A 19,857-nucleotide genomic window follows, 5' to 3' on the forward strand; every position below is an offset into this window, starting at 1 on the left:
CACAGTCAGTTCAGTTCTTCCCTAAATGTGGAACTGTGACCCCGATTGATGCCAGTGAGAGTTATTTACTTGCAGAGAAATATTTAGATGATTCATAAATCCAAGGCAAGTAAGAAATAAGTGTAATAGCAACAGGGTTTTAGTAGACTTATACATTATATGTAACTTAGGCTGGGAACCATGCAAAGGTAATGGTGATCTTTTGAGTCTTCGGGGTTTGCTTAAAAATTCTCCTTTTTTCCCCCAAAGCTATTATATTTTGTATTGATTCTAGTCCACAAAACTGAGAGAAAATAAGTTTTTTAAAAAGGTAGAGTGGGGGTATGGAAGAGAATCTTAGCATTTGATTTATGACTTGTACAATGTAAAGGAAATGGTCATGAGAGCTGGAGGATGAGAATTTCAAGAAAAAGTATCAGCAAGTGAAAAAGAATCAGAAATTGACCTTGGGCAAATTGCTTTACTCTCTGGACGTCATTGTCTTCATTTGTAAAACTAGAGTGTTAGAAGAGACCTTAAGGAATTTTTCAGCTTGAGAATTCCATGAAGTAGACTAGTTAAAATGGACAGCAGGACCAGATGTGGTTTTTGCTTGCTTATTTTCTTTCCAGTTTCATTGAGATTTAATTGACACATAACATTATACTACTTTAAGGTGTATAACATAATGCTTTGATATATGTGTATGTTGCATTGCTTTGTTTTAAAAAATGGTGGCCTTGGAGGTGTTTGAAAAATTGGTAATAGGATGGAGGCATCAGTTCAGTCACTCAATAGTGTCCAACTCTTTGTGACCCCAAGAATTGCAGCACGCCAGGCCTCCCTGTATATCACCAACTCCCAGAGTTCACCCAAACTCATGTCCATCCAGTTGCTGATGCCATCCAGCCATCTCATCCTCTGTCATCTCCTTCTCTTCCTGCCCCCAATCCCTCCCAGCATCAGGGTCTTTTCTAATGAGTCAACTCTTCACATGAGGTGGCCAAAGTATTGGAGTTTCAGCTTCAGCATCAGTCCTTCCAATGAACACCCAGGACTGATCTCTTTTAGGATGGACTGGTTGGATCTCCTTGCAGTCCAAGGGACTCTCAAGAGTCTTCTCCAACACTGCAGTTCAAATGCCTCAATTCTTTGGCGCTCAGCTTTCTTCACAGTCCAACTCTCACATCCATACATGACCACTGGAAAAACCATAGCCTTCACTAAACAGACCTTTGTTGGAAAAGTAATCTCTCTGCTTTTGAATATGCTATCTAGATTGGTCATAACTTTCCTTCCAAGGAGTAAGCATCTTTTAATTTCATGGCTGCAGTCACCATCTGCAGTGATTTTGGAGCCCCCAAAAATAAAGTCTGACACTGTTTCCACTGTTTCCCCATCTATTTCCCATGAAGTGATGGGACCAGATGCCATGATCTTCGTTTTCTGAATGTTGAACTTTAAGCCAGCTTTTTCACTCTCCTCTTTCACTTTCATCAAGAGGCTTTTGAGTTCCTCTTCACTTTCTGCCATAAGGGTGGTGTCATCTGCATATCTGGGGTTATTGATATTTCTCCCAGCAATCTTGATTCCAGCTTGTGCTTCTTCCAGCCCAGCGTCTCTCATGATGTACTCTGCATAGAAGTTAAATAAGCAGGGTGACAATATACAGCCTTGACGCACTCCTTTTCCTATTTGGAAGCAGTCTGTTGTTCCATGTCCAGTTCTAACTGTTGCTTCCTGACCTGCATATAGGTTTCTCAGGAGGCAGGTCAAGGTGGTCTGGTATTCCCATCTCTTTCAGAATTTTCCACAGTTTATTGTGATCCACATAGTCAAAGGCTTTGGCATAGTCAATAAAGCAGAAATAGATGTTTTTTAAAAACTCTCTTGCTTTTTCAGTGATCCAGCAGATGTTGGCAATTTGATCTCTGGTTCCTCTCCCTTTTCTAAGATCAGCTTAAACATCTGGAAGTTCATGGTTCACATATTGCTGAGGCCTGGCTTGGAGAATTTTAAGCATTACTTTACTAGCATGTGAGATGAGTGCAATTGTGCGATACTTTGAGCATTCTTTGGCATTGCCTTTCTTTGGGATTGGAATGAAAACTGACCTTTTCCAGTCCTGTGGCCACTGCTGAGTTTTCCAAATTTGCTTGCATATTGAGTGCAGCACTTTCACAGCATCATCTTTCAGGATTTGAAATAGCTCCACTGGAATTCCATCACCTCCACTAGCTTTGTTCATAGTGATGCTTTCTAAGGCCCACTTGACTTCACATTCCATGGTGTCTGGCTCTAGGTGAGTGATGACACCATCGTGATTATCATGATGGAGGCATGGAGAGGGACAAACATTGGCAAGAGAAAAATGTCAAATGGAACAACATTCCAAATTAGTGAAACAGGATAGTGTTGGGAAAAATACTTATTTTCCATTTCTGAAGTTTCCTTTCTTGTGGAGGGAGCTTAATCACTGTAACATTCCTGGTCATTTTACTTCTCCTTTAAGGTAGGTGGAGTCACTTATTCTGGTAAATTTTGAAAGAAGAAACTAGGTATGCTCTGCTCAGCCCAGTTCCTCCCTTTTGCTTTTGGGCAGCAGCCCTGACTACAGAGGACTGTTTTTCTTATGTCTCCAAGCCCTGAGTCTTACCTGTTGAGGATACCTGCTCTCTTGGGAGCTTTGACCTGATCCATCATTGCCTGTGACCAATCTAACTTGAGGATTTGGTTTTTAGGTACCTTTGACTTCCACACCAAGTCATATCGTTCAGTTTAGTTTTCATCAATAATGTGATATTTTGGTCTCCCTTTGCCATACCCTATCTTATTTCTCAGTATGTTCAGAATTTGGATTGGCAAGAAGAGTTCTGTTTATTTCTCTCTCTCAGGCTCCAAAAGCTAGAATGCAGGGGCAAAGAACTGGCTTTAGTGCAAAGGGATTATTATGTTTTCTCTGAATTTAGAGAAGGCAGTATATTTCCTCTGAATCAGGAAGAGGGCACTAATTATAGAGAACTGGAAATCCTTGAGGTATAATGGAGTTTCAGGGATTCAAAATCATCACAGTTAGGTAGGGGAACAAATTAATCAATCGAGAATGAGTCATCAGGCATGGATTTGGAAACTTAAAAGAAGGAAAGGTTCAGAATTGCCTGTCTATGGAGTATACTTAAGAATCCACTGAAAGATGTTTACAGATGGGGGCCAAGATGATGGAGTAGAAAGACCCTGAGCTCACTTCCTCTCATGACCACACCAAGATTACAGTCATCACTGGAAAAGATCAGACCCTATCAGAGAAGATCTTCTATAACTTAAGATATAAAGAAGGACCCACAATGAGATGGGTAGGAGGAGCAGAGTCATCATGTAATCAACTCCTATAACCACAAACTGGAGAATAAATTGAGTGAAGAGGATCTTCCACAGGAGTGAGTATTCTGAGACCCACATTGGGCTCTCCAGTTTGGGGTTCCTGCACCAGGAAGGCAAGCCTCCAGAGCATTTGGCATTGAGGACCAGTGGGACTTAATTTCAGGAGTCCCAAAGGACTAGTGGGAAACAGACTTCACTCTTAAAGTATTTACTGCACAAAATCTCATATGCTGTCAGACCCAGTGGAAAAGCAGTAATTTGATAGAAGCCTGGACCAGATGTACCCATGTCTTTGGAGGTCTCTCAGAGAGGCAAGGGTAGCTGCAGCTGACCCTGGGGACATAGACATTGGTGGCACTCATACTGGGGAGCTGCTACTGTGTGGATACTGGTGCTGGTAGGCAACATTGTGGAACCCTTCCTTTAGCTCATTAGCTACAAGGCCTGGCTCCACCCAACAGTTTGTAGGCACCTATGCTGGAACATCTCAGGTGAAGCAATGAACTGGTTTGGAATACAGGCCCACTTCTCAGCAGATGGACTTCCTGAAGACTTCCTGAGCCCACAGCCACCTCTGGATGTGCCTCTAGGCATTGTCCTGCCCACCAGAGGCCAGGACCCAGCTCCACCCACCAGATACAAATCACCAGATACAAGAAAACTATGATCTCACAGCCTGTGGACCCAGCCTGCCTAGAGCAGGCCAGACTCTGCCCTGAAACCAGCTGGGTCCTGTCCCTGCTTATTGGCACATAAACACAAGCTTTGGAACATCCCAGACACCATACCCACTGTGTCAAGAACTAGCCGTTCCTCACCAGTGATCTGACACCAGCTCTGGAATCCCTGGGCCATGTAGGCAGACTCCAGGACCCAGCTCTATGAGCCAACAGTCCAACACTAATCCTAGGACCTGGCTTCATCCATCAGTAGGGAATCAACAGCCCTGGAATCTTCTGAATCCTGACTCTGCACTATCTCCAGAGTCCCCTGGGGTTCTGCAGTCAGTCATTTTGTGACCATGCCCAGCCAACCATCTGCCAGAAGCCTCCACACAAGCACAGGACCTGGCAACCAAGTGGATTAGGGCCAACAAAGACTACCAGACCGCCTACATAGCCTACCACAACAGAAGGACCCACACAGCCCTCATGGGGCAACCCCTAGAACATACAGCTTGGATGATGAGAGGAGGATGCACTACTGGGACACAGGACTGCTCCTACAGAAGGCCACTTGTTTTGGGGTCAAGAAACATAATTAACCTTATAAGTAAAAATATAGACAGCAACTTAGGTAAAATGAGGCATTAGAGAAACATATTCCAGACAAAGGCATAAGATAAAACTCAAGAAAAACTTAGTGAAGTCTCCAGATTGGTAATCTAACCAAGAAAGAGTTCAAAGTAATCATCACAAGTATGATCAAAGAATTTGAAAGAAGAATGGATTTGCAAAGTGAGAAGTTAGAAGTGTTTAACAAAGAGAAATATAAAGAACAACCAAACAGGGATAAAGAATACAATAAGTGAAATGAAAATATATACTAGAAGGAGTCAACAGTAGACTAAATGATACACAGGGTGGGATCAGCAAGATGGAAGACAGAGTAGAGGAAATCTCTGATATTGAGCAGATAAAAGAAAAAGAAGAAATGAAGATAGTTAAAGAGACCTCTGAGATCAAGTGCGCTAATATTTGTATTATAGGGGTTTCAGAAGGAAAAAGGCTGAGAACATATTTGAATACATAACAGCTGAAGGGGAACAGCCATCAGGAAGCTGAGAGAGTTCCATATAGGAGTAACCCAAAGGGAAACACACTAAGACACATTGTAACTAAAATGACAAAATTTAAGAGTAGAGAATATTTAAAGTAGCAAGTGAAAAGCAACAAATAATACACAAGGGAACTTCCATAAGGCTGTCAGCTGTAGAAATGCTGCAGGCCAGAAGAGAATGACAGGATATATTTAAAGTGATGAAAGGGAAAAACCTACAACCAAGAATACTCTGCCCAGCAAGACTCTCATTCAGATTTTATGGAGAAATCAAAACATTTACAGGCAAGCATCTTCTAAAAGGATTCAGCACCACCAAATCAGCTTTACAACAAATGTTAAAGGAACTTCTCTAGATGAGAAAAAAAGGCCACAACTAGAAACAAGTAAAATTACAAAATGAAAAACTCATCAATAAAGGCAAACATACTATAAAGGTAGGAAATCATCCACACACAAAGCTACTAGGAAAGTTAAAAGACAAAACTAGTAAAATCATCTATATCTACAGTAAGCAGTTAAGGAAGCACAAAACAATTAGATTTAAAATATGATATAAAAAATGGGCTTTCCTGATGGCTTAAATGGTAAAGAATCTGGCTGCGATGCAGGTGACCTGGATTTGATCCCTGGATTGGGAAGATCCACTGGAGAAGGGAATGGCTATTCATTCCAGTGTTCTTGTCTTGAGAATCCGCTCGACAGAGGAGCCTGGTGGGCTACAGTTCATATGGTCATAAAGAGTCAGACACAGTTGAGCAACTAAGCACAATGATAATCAAAAATAGTGATCATGAGGGGAGAAGAATACAAATGTTGGGTTATTAAAATGCATTTGAACTTAAGAGATCAGCAACTTAAAACAATTTTATATATATGTTGCTGAACAACCAGTGGCTCATTGAAGAAATAAAAGGAAATTTAAAAAAGAATAACCTAGAGACAAATGAGAATGAAGACATGACTATCCAAAACCTATAGGACATAACAAAAACAGTTCTCAGAGGGCATTGTACAATGATACAAGCTTACCTCAGGAAATGTAAAATCTCAAATAAGCAACCTATCCTTATAACAGATGTAGACTTTTATATATAGAATGGATGAACAACAAAGACCTACTGTATAGCACTATATTCAATATAGTTCAGAAGAAATATGTTCAATATCCTATGGTAAACCATAAAGAAAAGAATATAAAAGTGTGTGTGTTGAATCACTCTGCTGTGTTGTACAAGGTAACACGACATTGTAGATCAGTTATACTTCAGGAAAGAAAAAAGAAAGGAAAAAATAAAATGTAGATGAATTATATCTCAATGAACCTGGGAAAAACTATATCATAACTTATAGAAAAAACAAAGCAAAATAAAACCCTAACCGTAAAAGGAACTAGGGAAAGAAGAACAAATAAAACCCAAAGGTAGTGAAGGAAAGAAATGAAGATGAGAGCAGAAATAAACAAAATAGAAGCTAAAACAATTGAAAAGATCAATGAAACTAGAAGCTAGTTCTTTGAAAAGATAAACAAAATTGATAAACTAGACCCATCAAGAAAAAGAGAGGGCCCAAATTAATAAAGCCAGAAATGAAAAAGAAGTTACAACTGACACCAGAGAAATATAAAAGATCATGAGACTACTGTGACCTTCTCTTTGCCAATAACCTGGATAAACTGGAAGAAATGGACCAATTCTTAGAAATATACAGTCTCCTCAGACTGAACCAGAAGAAACAGAAAATTTGAATCAACTAATTCCCAGTAATGAAATTGAATAAGAAATTTTAAAACTTCTGACAAAGAAAAATCTAGGACCAAATGGCTTCACAGGTGAATTCTACCAAATATTTAGAGAGGAGTTAACACCTATCCTTCTCAAAATATTGTGGAGGAAAGAACACTTCCAAACTCATCCTGTGAAACCAGCATTGCCTTGATACCAGATAAAGATATCACACACCCAAATACTTAGCAGGTAAGGAAAAGTGAAAGTGAAAGTCTCTCAGTCATGTCTGACTCTCGTGACTCCATTGACTATAGCCTACCAGGCTCCTCTGTCCATGGAATTCTCCAGGCTAGAATATTGGAGTGGGTAGCCATTCCCTTCTCCAGGTATCTTCTCAACCCAGGGATTGAACCTAGGTCCCCTGCATTGCAGGTGGATTCTTTACCATCTGAGCCACCAGGGAAGCCTAAGAATACTGGAGTGGGTAGCCTATCCCTTCTCCAGCAGATCTTCCCAACCCAGGAATCGAATTGGAGTCTCCTGCATTGCAGGCAGATTCTTTACCAGCTGAATTACCAGGTAAGGAATCCACCTGCAATGCAGGAGTCACAGAAGACATGCTTTCAATCCCTGGGTCAGGAAGATCCCGTTCTAGTATTCTCTTGCCTGAGAAATTCCGTGGAGAGAGGAGCCTGGCAGACTATAGTCCATGGGATCTCAAAAGAGTCATATAGAACTGAGTGACTAAGCATGCACACACAAAAAAAGATAATTACAATCCCATGGACGGAGGAGCCTGGAAGCCTGCAGTCCGTGGGGTCGCTAGGAGTCGGACAGGGCTGAGCGGTTTCACTTTCACTTTTCACTTTCATGCATTGGAGAAGAAAATGGCAACCCACTCCAGTGTTCTTGCCTGGAGAATCCCAGGGACAGGGGAGCCTGGTGGGCTGCTGTCTATGGGGTCGCACAGAGTCGGACACGACTGAAGCGACTTAGCAACAGACTGATATCACTGAGGAACATAGATGCAGAGATCCTCAGCAAAATATTTGCAAACCAAATCCAGCAATACTTTAAAAGGATCATACACCCTGATCAAATGGGATTTACCCCAAGGATGCAAGGATTTTTCAATATCCACAAACCAATCAGTGTAATACACCACATCAACAAATTGAAAAAATGTAAACTGTCACTCTTTGCAGGTTACATGGTACTATTCCTAGAAAATACTATGCTGAAAGAAATTGAAGATGACACAAGCAGATGTTTGTGGATTGGAAGAATCAATATTGTTAAAATGACATACTATCCAAGGCAATCTACAGGTTTAATGCAATCCTCATCAAAATACCAATGGTATTTTTCACAGAGCAAAAAATTTTTACATTTGTATGGTAACACAAAAGATCCCCAAAAGCCAAAGCAATCTTGAGAAAGAAGAACAGAGATGGAGGAACCATACTCTCTGACTTCAGACTATACTACAAAGCTACAGTAATCAAAACAGTGGTATTGGCCCAAAAGCAAAATATAGACCAATGAAACAGGATAGAAGGCCCAGAACTAAAGCAATGCATTTATATTCAATTAGTCAATGACAAAAGAGGCAAGAATATGCAAGGGAGAAAAGACAGTCTCTTCAATAAATTGTGCTGGGAAAACTGGACATTTACATGTTAAAGAATAAAATTAGAACCTTCTCTAACACTATTCAAAAAAATAAAATGGATTAAAGACCTAAATGTAAGACCTAAAATCATAAAACTGCTAGAAGAAATAACATGGCAGAACACCCTTTGACATAAATCATGGCAATATTTTTTTGGCTCTATCTCCCAAACAAAGGAAATAAAAGCAAAAATAAATATATGGGACCTAATTTAACTTAAAATCTTTTAAATAGCAAAGTAAGCCATCAACAAAATGAAAAGACAACCTACTGAATGGGAGAAAATTTTTGCAAATGATGTGACCAATAAAGCATTAATATTCAAAATATATAAACAGTTCATATGGTTCAACATAAAAAGCAAGCAACATGATTATAAGAGAAGATGCTTAACATCACTCATCATCATCAGGGAAATGAAATCAACCACAGTGAAAGACCACCTCACACCTAACAGAATGGCTGTCATCAAAAAGAACACAAATAGCATTGGCTGGAATGTGAAGAAAAGGAAACTCTTGCACAGTGTTGGTGGGAGTATAAATTGTAGCCACTGTGGAAAACTATATGTAAGTTTCTCAAAATTCTGAAAATAGAACCATAGCAATTCCACTTCTGGGTATATATCCAAAAAGACAACTCTTATTTGAAAAGATACATGCACCTCAGTGTTCTTATTAACATTGCTTACACTTGCCAAGATATGGAAGCCATGTAAATGTCCATCAACAGACGAATAGATGTGGTGTGTGTGTATGTATATATCTATATCTATCTATCTATATGAAAAGACAGTCTACTGAATGGGAGAAAATGTGTATATATGTGTACACAATGGAGTACTATGAAGCAATACAAAAGAATGAAAATTTTGCCATTTGTAGCAACATGGATGAACTTTGAGGGTATAATTCTAGGTGCAATGTCAGACAGAGAAAGACAAATACTGTGAGAGATCACTTATATGTAGAATCTGAAAAAATCAACAAGCTAGTAAATATAACAACAAAAAAAGCAGACTCATTGATATAGAGAACAAATTGGTGCTTAAAGGTGGGGAGAGGGAAGGGGAAGGGGCACATAAGGGTAAAGGAGTAAGAGGTACAAACTATTTTGTATAAAATAATCTGCAAGGATATATTGTACAATATAAGGAATATAGCCAATATTTTATAATAACTATAAATGGAGTATAACGTCTAGAAATTGTGTCATTGTGTTATACACCTCTAGCTTATATATAATATTTTTAATCAAATACACTTCAATTTAAAAAAAATCTCATAAAGAAGACCAAAAGATTTCCAGTTAGGTTGACAGATAAAATGACGTTAACAGTCCTGGATGGGCAAGGCTCTAAGGTAGCCTAGGGATAGCCACCAGGGACAAAAGTGGTGAAAACCACTCTACACAACATATTTTGTTGTTAAATTATATTAATTTTCACATTAGGAACCTATTAAGGTTAGATAATAAATGGTTTTATCTATATTATTACAAATGCTAATGTATTTTTCAAATTTCATAGTTTAGACAGCCACCAAGTTAACCCTTTTCTTAGTTGATTCAGAGTTTTCCTTATGTGTGTCCAGGTATTTTTTAATTAAAAAACAATGTTTTAATAGCCCAGTCAACAAAATAGTACATTATAGCAACTCCAAAATCCAGCAGGGTCAAGTTTTAACAATCTATTGTTTCCAATTACATAAATATAGCCAGTAGCTTTACTGAAGTTTATCATAAATAATATGACAATTTCGGTTCTCACACCGAAAGGGAAATACCCTAGCTTATTTCCTTTGCCCATTGACTATTCTAGGACTAAAGTGTGTGCCGTGCGTGTGTGCTAAGTCGCTTCAGTCGTGTCTGACTCTGTGTGACCCTATGGACTGTAGCCTGCCAGGCTCCTCTGTCCATGGGATTCTCCAGGCAAGAATACTGGAGTGGGTTGCCATGCCCTCCTCCAGGGGATCTTCCAAACCCTCCTCCAGGGATCAAACTGTTTCTTCTCCAGCTCCTGCATTGCAGACGGGTTCTTTACCACTAGCAGCACCTACAGGTTCTTTACCACTAGCAGCACCTGGGAAGCCCAAAGTGCATGCCAGCTTCTCCATAAAGTGATCTCAGACTATTCTTTTACATCCTGATTACTCTCAGTTCTTATCATTCTAAAAGTCAAAGTGTATATTAACACTCACAGTTTGGTGCAGGGGAAGGAGAAAGAGAAGGGAGCAGGAAGGGTTTCAGGAGGCAATTGCACTTTAACTATGTGGAGGGAGAATCGAATTTGGCAGGTGGATATGGAAGGTGGGAGCCAGGAGCACTCCAGGTATGACATAGTAGTCCAAAAAGCATGGAGGTAAGGTGTCAGGTCATCTTTAGGGAGCAGTGGATTGAGCAGGCCTTTTTTTTTTTTTTTTTTGGCCACACCGTTGAGTCCTGTGGAATCTTAGTTACCTGACCAAGGACCGAACTGGAGGCCCCTGCAGTGGAAGCTTGGAATCTTAACCACTGGGCCACCAGAGAAGTCCTGAGTGTGCCCTTTGACTAGAGGACAAGGATTTGAAGGGAGTGTGGTCTCCGTGACAAGGAAAACCAGACTGTACAAGTCTGCTGGAAGCCAGATCCTTTTAAGGCTAGGTGAGATTTTGATGAGGAACTAGCCTGTAGGGAGGTAGAAAATGAAAATTCAATAGGTTTAATTGTTGGAATAAGATTTTAGAAGGAAAGGAAATAAGAATCTAGGAGATTGCCAGATAAAGTTAGAAGGAAAGTGAGGAGGACGTAAACGATAAAAAGGGAGGGCTCAATTTTGCTTGAAAAGTCAAACAAGTAATGTTGTTTTGTAGTTGATGAAAGAATACCTCCTGGTATTTAGAAATACAAAAGTGATTTTAAATAAATCTGCTTTGTCAGAGTTTTCATTTCCTTTCCTCTGCCTTTTTTTTTTTTTTTTTCATTTCTTGGTTAAAAAAATATGTTGAAAGAAATTAGGTACACAACAGGGACTGAAATAATTTCAAATAATTTTTCTTTTAGTTGGATTGCTGTTATAAAATAAGACTACATTTTGATTCAGAACTTTTACGAAGAACTTGGGTATTTTATTACAACATCTGTTTCTACATTTTAATTTCTCTCCTTCCTTTTATAGGTATTTGCATGCTTTTTTTTTCCCAATGAGAAGACCTTTTTGTTTGCCACAAGAAGGCTATTATCCAGAATGTTAATGGGTTTTCAGCTATTAAGATGTAATGATATACCTTGAGTATTTAACTATAAATTTGAAAAATCTCTGTGAACAATCTCAAAGGAATACTTCGAATGCACTCCTGGTAAATTGGCTCATTTTCCTGTAATTTACTGGAAGTGCTGATATGAGAATAGTCCTAATGTGAAAAGTACATTAATCCCTGGAGTTACATTGTATGTATTAAATTATTATTCTCAAAGAATAAAACGTATGAGGCCATTTAGCCTTCATTCACATCTGTTACTTAGAATCACAGTAAAAAAACAATCACTTTTCATCTGACGCACAAAATTAAAAACACATTTAATACATGTAATATCTTTTAAAACACGAGGTACAGTGATGCTCAGTTATATTTTTGCCCAACAATTGTTCTTTTCCAAGGCAAGGACTTCTACAATAGTTAGGAACATGATTCTTCTGGTTTTGTGGAGGCCTCTTTTATTCCACTGATAACTGAAATATTTTTAGAAATCCATAATGTAGTTTGACGTCAGTCAAAAAGATTAGTCTGCCTTGTAGCCATGAGCTTCTACTACACTGTGGAAGTATTTAAGGAGGTAATCAACTTGCAGAAGCAGCAGTTGCAGGAGCAAAGGACCTTACTTGGGATTTTGTCTAATTGTGTTTTTCTTCTTTACCAGGGACTGAAAGCTGTGGAAGCCCAATTTGTGACATCAGGTGTTTTTTGGAAAGCAGCCATTTATGACTCGAAGACTGGGACTGATAGGAAGCCCCTTCTGAGATTTTCCCGAAGTTCTGGAACAGTACTACCATGGACGTAAAGCTGGATCCCTCTCGAGATGACCTGCCTCTCATGGCCAACACCAGCCACATACTTGTGAAACACTATGTACTGGATTTAGATGTGGATTTTGCAAGTCAAATCATTGAAGGCACCATAGTGCTTTTCTTCGAGTCTGGAAACAGATTCAAGAAACGGAGTAGTTCCACCGAGGTAGCCTGCCTATCAGAGTCAAACGAAGCCTGCAAATTTAGGATGCCTGAACCCTGCCAGATTCCTGTGACAAATACAAAGACCTTCTCATCTAAAATAGGATATAATGATTTTGTAATCTGTGGTAAAGGTGAAAAAGATACTTCTGGTAAAGATGGTAACCATGACAACCAGGAACAGGCTTCTGGGATTTCTAGCTCAAAGTACTGCTGTGACACAGGGAATCATGGGAGTGAGGAGTTTTTGCTAGTGTTGGACTGCTGTGATTTATCTGTGTTAAAGGTTGAGGAGGTGGATGTTGCTGCTGTGCCAGGTATTGAAAAATTTACAAGGTCTCCCAAGCTCAGGAATCAGATTGTACATGAACTCGTGGCTCTGCCTGCAGATCGTTGGAGGGAGCAGTTAGACTATTATGCTCTCTGCAGCCAGGCTCCTGGCTGTGGGGAACTCCTATTTGACACTGACACTTGGAGCTTACAGATCAGGAAGACAGGGGCTCAGACAGCTACTGACTTTCCTCATGCCATAAGGATACGATACAGAACCAAACCCCAGGGGCGATCAGTTACATGGACCTCAGACCAGAGTGGCAGGTAGGTTATCTGGGTACTCCGCAGTTCCCTGGTCTTTAATCTTACACACTGGGAGATGAACCTTTGCAAAGATGCTCCTCTTTATTCTGTGGCATTACCCATCTAACCTTAAATCCTTCGACCCTCAGGGAAACAGGTAAACTCCCAGGCATGCTGAACTCTTAATAGGATTACTTCCCTGAAGATGAAAAAGATTATTAAGCCCCTGTATTCTGAGTTAGGAGACTGAAAGCCAGATTTAATGGTTAAATCTCAAGCCTAGCTCTCTGTTGAGATCTCTGCTAGCAACTTCCAGTACTGTAGATGGAAACAATATGTGTTTTTGAGCAAATACTTTCCAAAGTTCCTTCATATTCCCCCAAGGGAATAAATAGCTGCTGTGTTGGGTTGGTGTGAATCCTGGCAAAGTACTTCCAAATAAATACAGCTCTGCTTTGTGACTTTCTTACTGTATCCATCTCTTGGCAGCTATGCCTCCGTGGACTTTGTCAGTTATTATATAATGTGAACCCTCAAAGCACTGGGAAGATCTGTTTCTGAGGAGTGTGACAGTCAGTCCTGCTGAGTTGACACTTGTTTCTTTGGCTGTGATTCTGGGTATTTGACACCAAGGGGACTCCTGATTTTTTGTGTGGAGAGGAAGAATTGATGAAACATCAGTGTTCGGGGGAGTATATAGGCATTTCTTCTCTTCCTCCAGCAGTTTAGGGTTTTTAGAATTTGAGAATTTTCAAGTCAAACTTTATTGATTCCTCATTATTTTACCTATTTATTTGTGCTAAGGTACTGTGAATCAATACAGTAATTATTGCAGGGATTAGTTGAAAGAACATTCCTCTCTGTTAGCTTGTCTTTATAGCAGAGGACTCCCTTAATGAAGGCAGTAGTCTAGATAAATTGCTTACATCTCTCCCCTAACTCACCCCCCTCAAAAAAACCTTTCAGATTATATATTTTAAAGCATCACCTTGAGTTTGAGCTCTCATTATCCTGCTCCTTGCCTCCAGTCTTACCTCCTGCTCTGGTCTCCCTCCCTGCTCAAAATGAGTTCACTTCCTGTCTTATTTCTGCTAGAGTCTGAGGCAGCCTTTGGGATAGTGAAGGGTAGTGCAAATTTACATCAGGAGAAAAGCATAGTGATTTGTTTATAGAATAACTTACTGAATATTCTTGGAAGTCTGTGAAGGAAAGAAATAGATGTTCTTATTATATCTTTATATTTTTTGGAAATTATTAAAGATGAGCTTTTAATAAGATTTAACAATATACTGTCTCTGAATATTTAACTAGGAAATTCTAGTTTTCATACTGCCAGATATTTCATTTTTGAATTAGAGTAACAGGGAAGAAGAAACTATTAACAGTATTTGGAAGAAATACTCATTCATGGTCTCAAACATAACTTTCTTCTCAGTGTTTGCTACAGAGACTAGTGAATTACATTACATATGAAGTGTTGAGTAGGAATGAGTTGTTGATAAATGCTGGTTTCCTTAAAGAAACTCTCAAAAGGTCCTTGGGCACATTTTGCTCCTGAAAGGTTGACTTGAATTTACTCTTGATGCCTCCTTTTCTGAATATTCAATAAATACATGATCCAGCAAAAGTTTAAACTGTATCCTTGGAAGTCTGTAATTATATGTTAGTAAATAAATTACATTTATGGAGTCTTACAGAGATAATAAATTTGTTTTTTAAACCTTAAAAGATTTTTCCTCCCTTCTTTTTTCTTTTTTTGGGGGAATTTTATTACAGTCACAATGAATCTTCCATGAACGGTCACTAAATTCTCCCACATGTTTAAGAATAAATCTAGGTATATACTCGTAACTGTTTGGATACTGTAAGGACTTAAAATGCCCAAGGATTCCAGGTTGCTAGACAGAAATAATTTCTTGTTAGTAATCACCAGGGTTTCAAATTAAAGTAGTGGTTAAATTTTTACCATTGAATAGCAGAATACTATCAACATGCCTACTATAAATTTTTAGTCTGGATGAGAAACTTTTTATTCCCATTTTACAAGTAGGAATATTTCATAAAGTTACTGAAAGATCCTAGAAAAATCCATGTCTTAATTGTGTAAAGGAGTTGTGTTTCTTACTTTTGATTTTTACCATGTCCCTTATTGTAAGCAAAGATTTCAATACATTTTAAAAAAATGAATTATATTAGCTTTCAAAAATTTTCCATTTTTAAGCAGATACTAGACAGAAATTTAAGAAAAACTCTAACCTTGTACCTGTCCTTTGAAGTTCCAGCAGTGGCTTTTCCCCTTCCCACTCTCATTCCACACCTTGTTGAGAACTTTCAATGGCTTAGTCATTTTGGACTCTATGACCCCATGGACTGCAGCATGCCAGGCTTCCCTGTCCTTCACTATCTCCTGGAGTTTGTTCAAACTCATGTCCATTGAATTGGTAATGCCATCTAACCACTTCATCCTCTATTGTGCCCTTTTCTTCCTGCCTTCAATCTTTCGGAGTATCAGAGTCTTTTCCAAGGAGGCAGCTCCTCACATCAGGTGGCCAAAGTATTGGAGCTTCAGCATCAGTTCTTCCATGCATATTCAGGGTTGATTTCCTTTAGGATTGACTGGTTTGTTGAGAATAAAATTTGTTATTTTGTTTGATAATATGTAAATAAATAATCACTTAGGAGGTCAGAGGATCCCAGGAGGAAATTATAAAATGTGATGGAACAATCTAGCTATGTTAAAAATGTATGAAACAATCTCATTGAAGAGAGTAGAGGGGAAAATGTGCTGACCTAAGTAACTTTAGAAATGAGTTGAATCTGTAAGTCTGAAAGCAAAAGGAACTGTACATAATTACTGCACTATAGTTGATAGAGTTGTTTCCCATGGGAATACAGGTTAACAATTCTGGTACCACTCTACATGTATACTGGAATTGAGTAATTTAGTAAATGGATGCAGATGATGGGAGCCAGGTTTCTCACTGTTGAAGTGGGAGATTACAGATGAGCAAGGGGAAGAGGATAGAATGATTCATGTGGAAATAGATTAGAATGGGAGACATCACTATGAACTCACATTTAGCATAATGCAGATACAGATGGTTGCATATAGAAATAATTATAGATATGAGGTGTTTGCAAGTGTTAGCATACACACATGTATTTCCTTGTTTCTCAGCTGAGTGGGTTTAGAAGCAGTGAGTACTCCCTAGTGCCCAGATCTTGGTTTCTAATATCATGCTCCAGTGAAGGAACCAGAGTTCTTGGAGAAATGGCTGGGGCTAGAGAAGGAAACATACAAGATGAAGCTGTAGCATCTATTGTGCCAGAAAATAAGGAAATGCTCTAACAACAGCAATAAGAACCTGGAATTGCATGAGTGTATTAAAGTCCAAGGACTCATCTGAAAGAACTCCTAGTGACCAAAACTGAGCAACAAAGTAAAATAGTTTTAGATGATAACCCAAAGTTTAAAATAAATATTCATGAGTCCATACTAATATAAAAAAGTGATTAACTTAAATAAGCAAATGGGGAGAATGGCCAAATCCATGGTACAGAAGACCAAGTTATATAGAAACTCTGCCCTCAAGAAGGTAGAGCATAATTCCTCCCTCCTTAAGTGAGGACTATTCATAATGACTTCCTTCCAGTATGGAAAGGAGGAGAAAGTAAATTTTCATTAGTGAAACCTGACAAACATGACCTCAGCAAGGAGATCAAAGCTGACATCAACACTGATGAGTCATGTTGATAGTATGTGACAAAAATACCATCTTTGATCTTCCTCCTCAAAACCCATAGCCCCTATCTAACCAAGAGAAAATATCAGATAAATCAGACTTTTAACAAAATACCTGACCAGTACTCCTCAAAACTCTCAAAGCCAACATAAATAAAGTCTTCAGAAACTGTCACAATCAATAGAAGCCTAAAGAGACATGATAATTAAAATTAATGTAGTATTCTAGAATAGAAAAGGTGTATAAAGGATTTTTTTTAAAGAGAGAACTAAGGAAATCTGAGTAAAATCTGAACTTTAGTTAATAATAATGTGTCAACTGTGACAAATATACTAATGTAAGTTGTAGGGAAAACTGAATATGGAAAGTATGGGAAGCCTATGTTTTATCTTTGTACTTTTAAAAACAAATCCAGGGACTTCCTGATGCTCCAGTAGTTTAGAGTCTGCCTTCCAATGCAGGGGATGCTCAGGGAACTAAGATCCCACATGCCATGGGACAACTAAGCCAGCACACCCCCAACAAAACATCTCAGAAGCTGCAACTAAGATCTGAAGCAGCCAAAAATAAATAAATATTTAAAAATAAATCTAAAACTGATTTAAAAATGTCATCAAAAATAAATTTGAAATTTGAAAGAATAATCCTCTTTCCACCCTGAAATTCCCCTTTCCTAAGAGCTGTCACCCCATTTTTTATCAAGTAACAATGTTTTCTAGATGGGAACTGAAAATATATTTGCCGCTGTAAAAGAGTATTTCTTTTCAATCATTGTCAATAACTTACTCTCCCTCATTGTTATTCTAATTCTAAGATGAAATAGCTGGAAATATAAAAACCACATTTTCCTACTTTCTTTCAACCATTGTGGAGTTCTGGCTTCTCTTGAATCTACTTGCTCTTTCTTGCCTCTATCATTCAGATACTAGATTTTAAATGACCTTTAAAAATGACTGATAAAACAGACATATACATAACAATATGATACATGCTTCTTGGAAAAAGTACTTACTTTTGTGTAGTGTATGAGTATGTGTGCCCTTTAAAAATATTTAGATGCGAAATGGAGCCATTATTCTTGCTAAGCTAGATAAGAAGAAGACAATATCTTTTTGATTCTAGAGCCTCAGCATACATTAGGAAAAAAAATCTTTGAAAAATGGAAACCTTTATCCAAAGTTTATGTGTTTCCTGCATTTTTTTCATTTCAGTGAATAAAATGTTATTTAAAATCAAAGCATTCTTTCTGGTAACTCATTCCTTTTCCCCTTTGGATCACTGTGATAGTTGTGGAACCAGCCAAGTGGTCTAGGAGGTCTTGCTTAAGCTGATGACATCACTGAATGAGTTGAATGGAGGGGAAATCCAGTTAAGTATAGAAAATTTATTTTAGAAGCAACAATTATTTGGTCATTGTTAAAAATATCTGACTAGGAAAATTCACTTTCACTTTTCACTTTCATGCATTGGAGAAGGAAATGGCAACCCACTCCAGTGTTCTTGCCTGGAGAATCCCAGGGACAGGGAGCCTGGTGGGCTGCCGTCTATGGGGTCGCACAGAGTCGGACACGACTGAAGCGACTTAGCAGCTGCAGCAGGAAAATACATTATAATTTAAAGTGATATTAAAATTAAAAATTTTCTGAATCACTATGATGTTGCTTTGTTTTAGATAAAGCCAGAATGATGTTGGCAAAATACTAAGGAGAGAATTATTTTTTAGAATTATATTTATTGTTCAGGTATTGGACCAAAGAAGATGTAGACCTTTGGAATATTTTTAGTTTAACATCAAAATCAGATGTTAACACATGCCCCTCTCACACACACATACAATAAAATAGTTTCATTTTTTTTTATCTCACTATAAAGTTTTAAAATTAAAAGAGTGAACAGAAGATATTTTAGAAGCAATTTCAGGTCTAAAATGAACATTTCTATAATTAATACCTTTTTTTCTCCCCTATTTGCTTCAAGAAACCAATATAAAAGGCATGAAAACTGAAGGGGAAATACACATTAATTCAATAATATCATTGTATAACTACAACAACAACCAGAAAACAACAACAAGACATGAATAACCAAACATCAACAGAAAATAACAAATAAAAATGACCTATAACCAAAAGTGTGGAGAATTGAAAAGAATCTAGAAGGTGAGAGCCAAGAGACCTGAGTACTCAAAAGGTGGGCTGCCAACTAGCTGTGTGACTTCAGAGAAGTCATTTTACATCTCTGGAGCTTAATTTCCTCATGTGTAAAATGAGAAAATTCCATGAGATGATCTCCAAATGTTTTCCATACATAAAATCCTATACTCATAAGGGGCTTCCAGATGAGAAGCACTGTCTTTGCCTTTACAAACAGCTTGCTAGTTTTGCACCCAAAACATCTCTGTTGAAGAAGAGGTGAGTTACTGACTCAAAGCCACTTTTAGTCCAGTCCATTTTGACTATACCAGAATCTATGCAAGTCAAAGCAGTATTCTCGTTGGACTTGTCATATATGTTCATTATGATTGGTGAGTCCTGGTTTTGGTGATCACACCGTGAAGAAGAATGATAATAGAGAAGGGATGTGTGTGTGTGTGTGAGAGAGAGAGAGTGTGTGTGTGTGTGTGTGTGTGTGTGTGTGTGTGTAGAGATGAGAGAGAGGTGAGGGGGCAGTTCTGGTTGACACTTCATGTTTTAGTAGTCTGGCTCTTGGTTTTTATGTCACAGAAAGCAAGAGGGTTGCTTACCTACAACAGAAACTGTAACTTAGGTTTAGCAAGAACATGGAGGCATAAAA

The 19,857-nt window shown here is 38.4% G+C and overlaps 1 protein-coding gene across 1 annotated transcript in view; it reads left to right on the forward strand.

Moving 5' to 3' along the window:
* Positions 1-19,857, forward strand: part of AOPEP (aminopeptidase O (putative)) — a 415,716-nt gene that overhangs the window by 59,817 nt on the left and 336,042 nt on the right. The window contains exon 2 of the mRNA XM_052644727.1: positions 12,436-13,342. Coding sequence (XP_052500687.1) covers positions 12,567-13,342 — 776 coding nt within the window. The 5' untranslated portion in view covers positions 12,436-12,566. The remainder of the gene's footprint in view (positions 1-12,435; positions 13,343-19,857) is intronic.

Source organism: Budorcas taxicolor, chromosome 8, assembly GCF_023091745.1.
Source record: "Budorcas taxicolor isolate Tak-1 chromosome 8, Takin1.1, whole genome shotgun sequence".
In the NCBI taxonomy this organism is placed as follows: Eukaryota; Metazoa; Chordata; class Mammalia; order Artiodactyla; family Bovidae; genus Budorcas; species Budorcas taxicolor.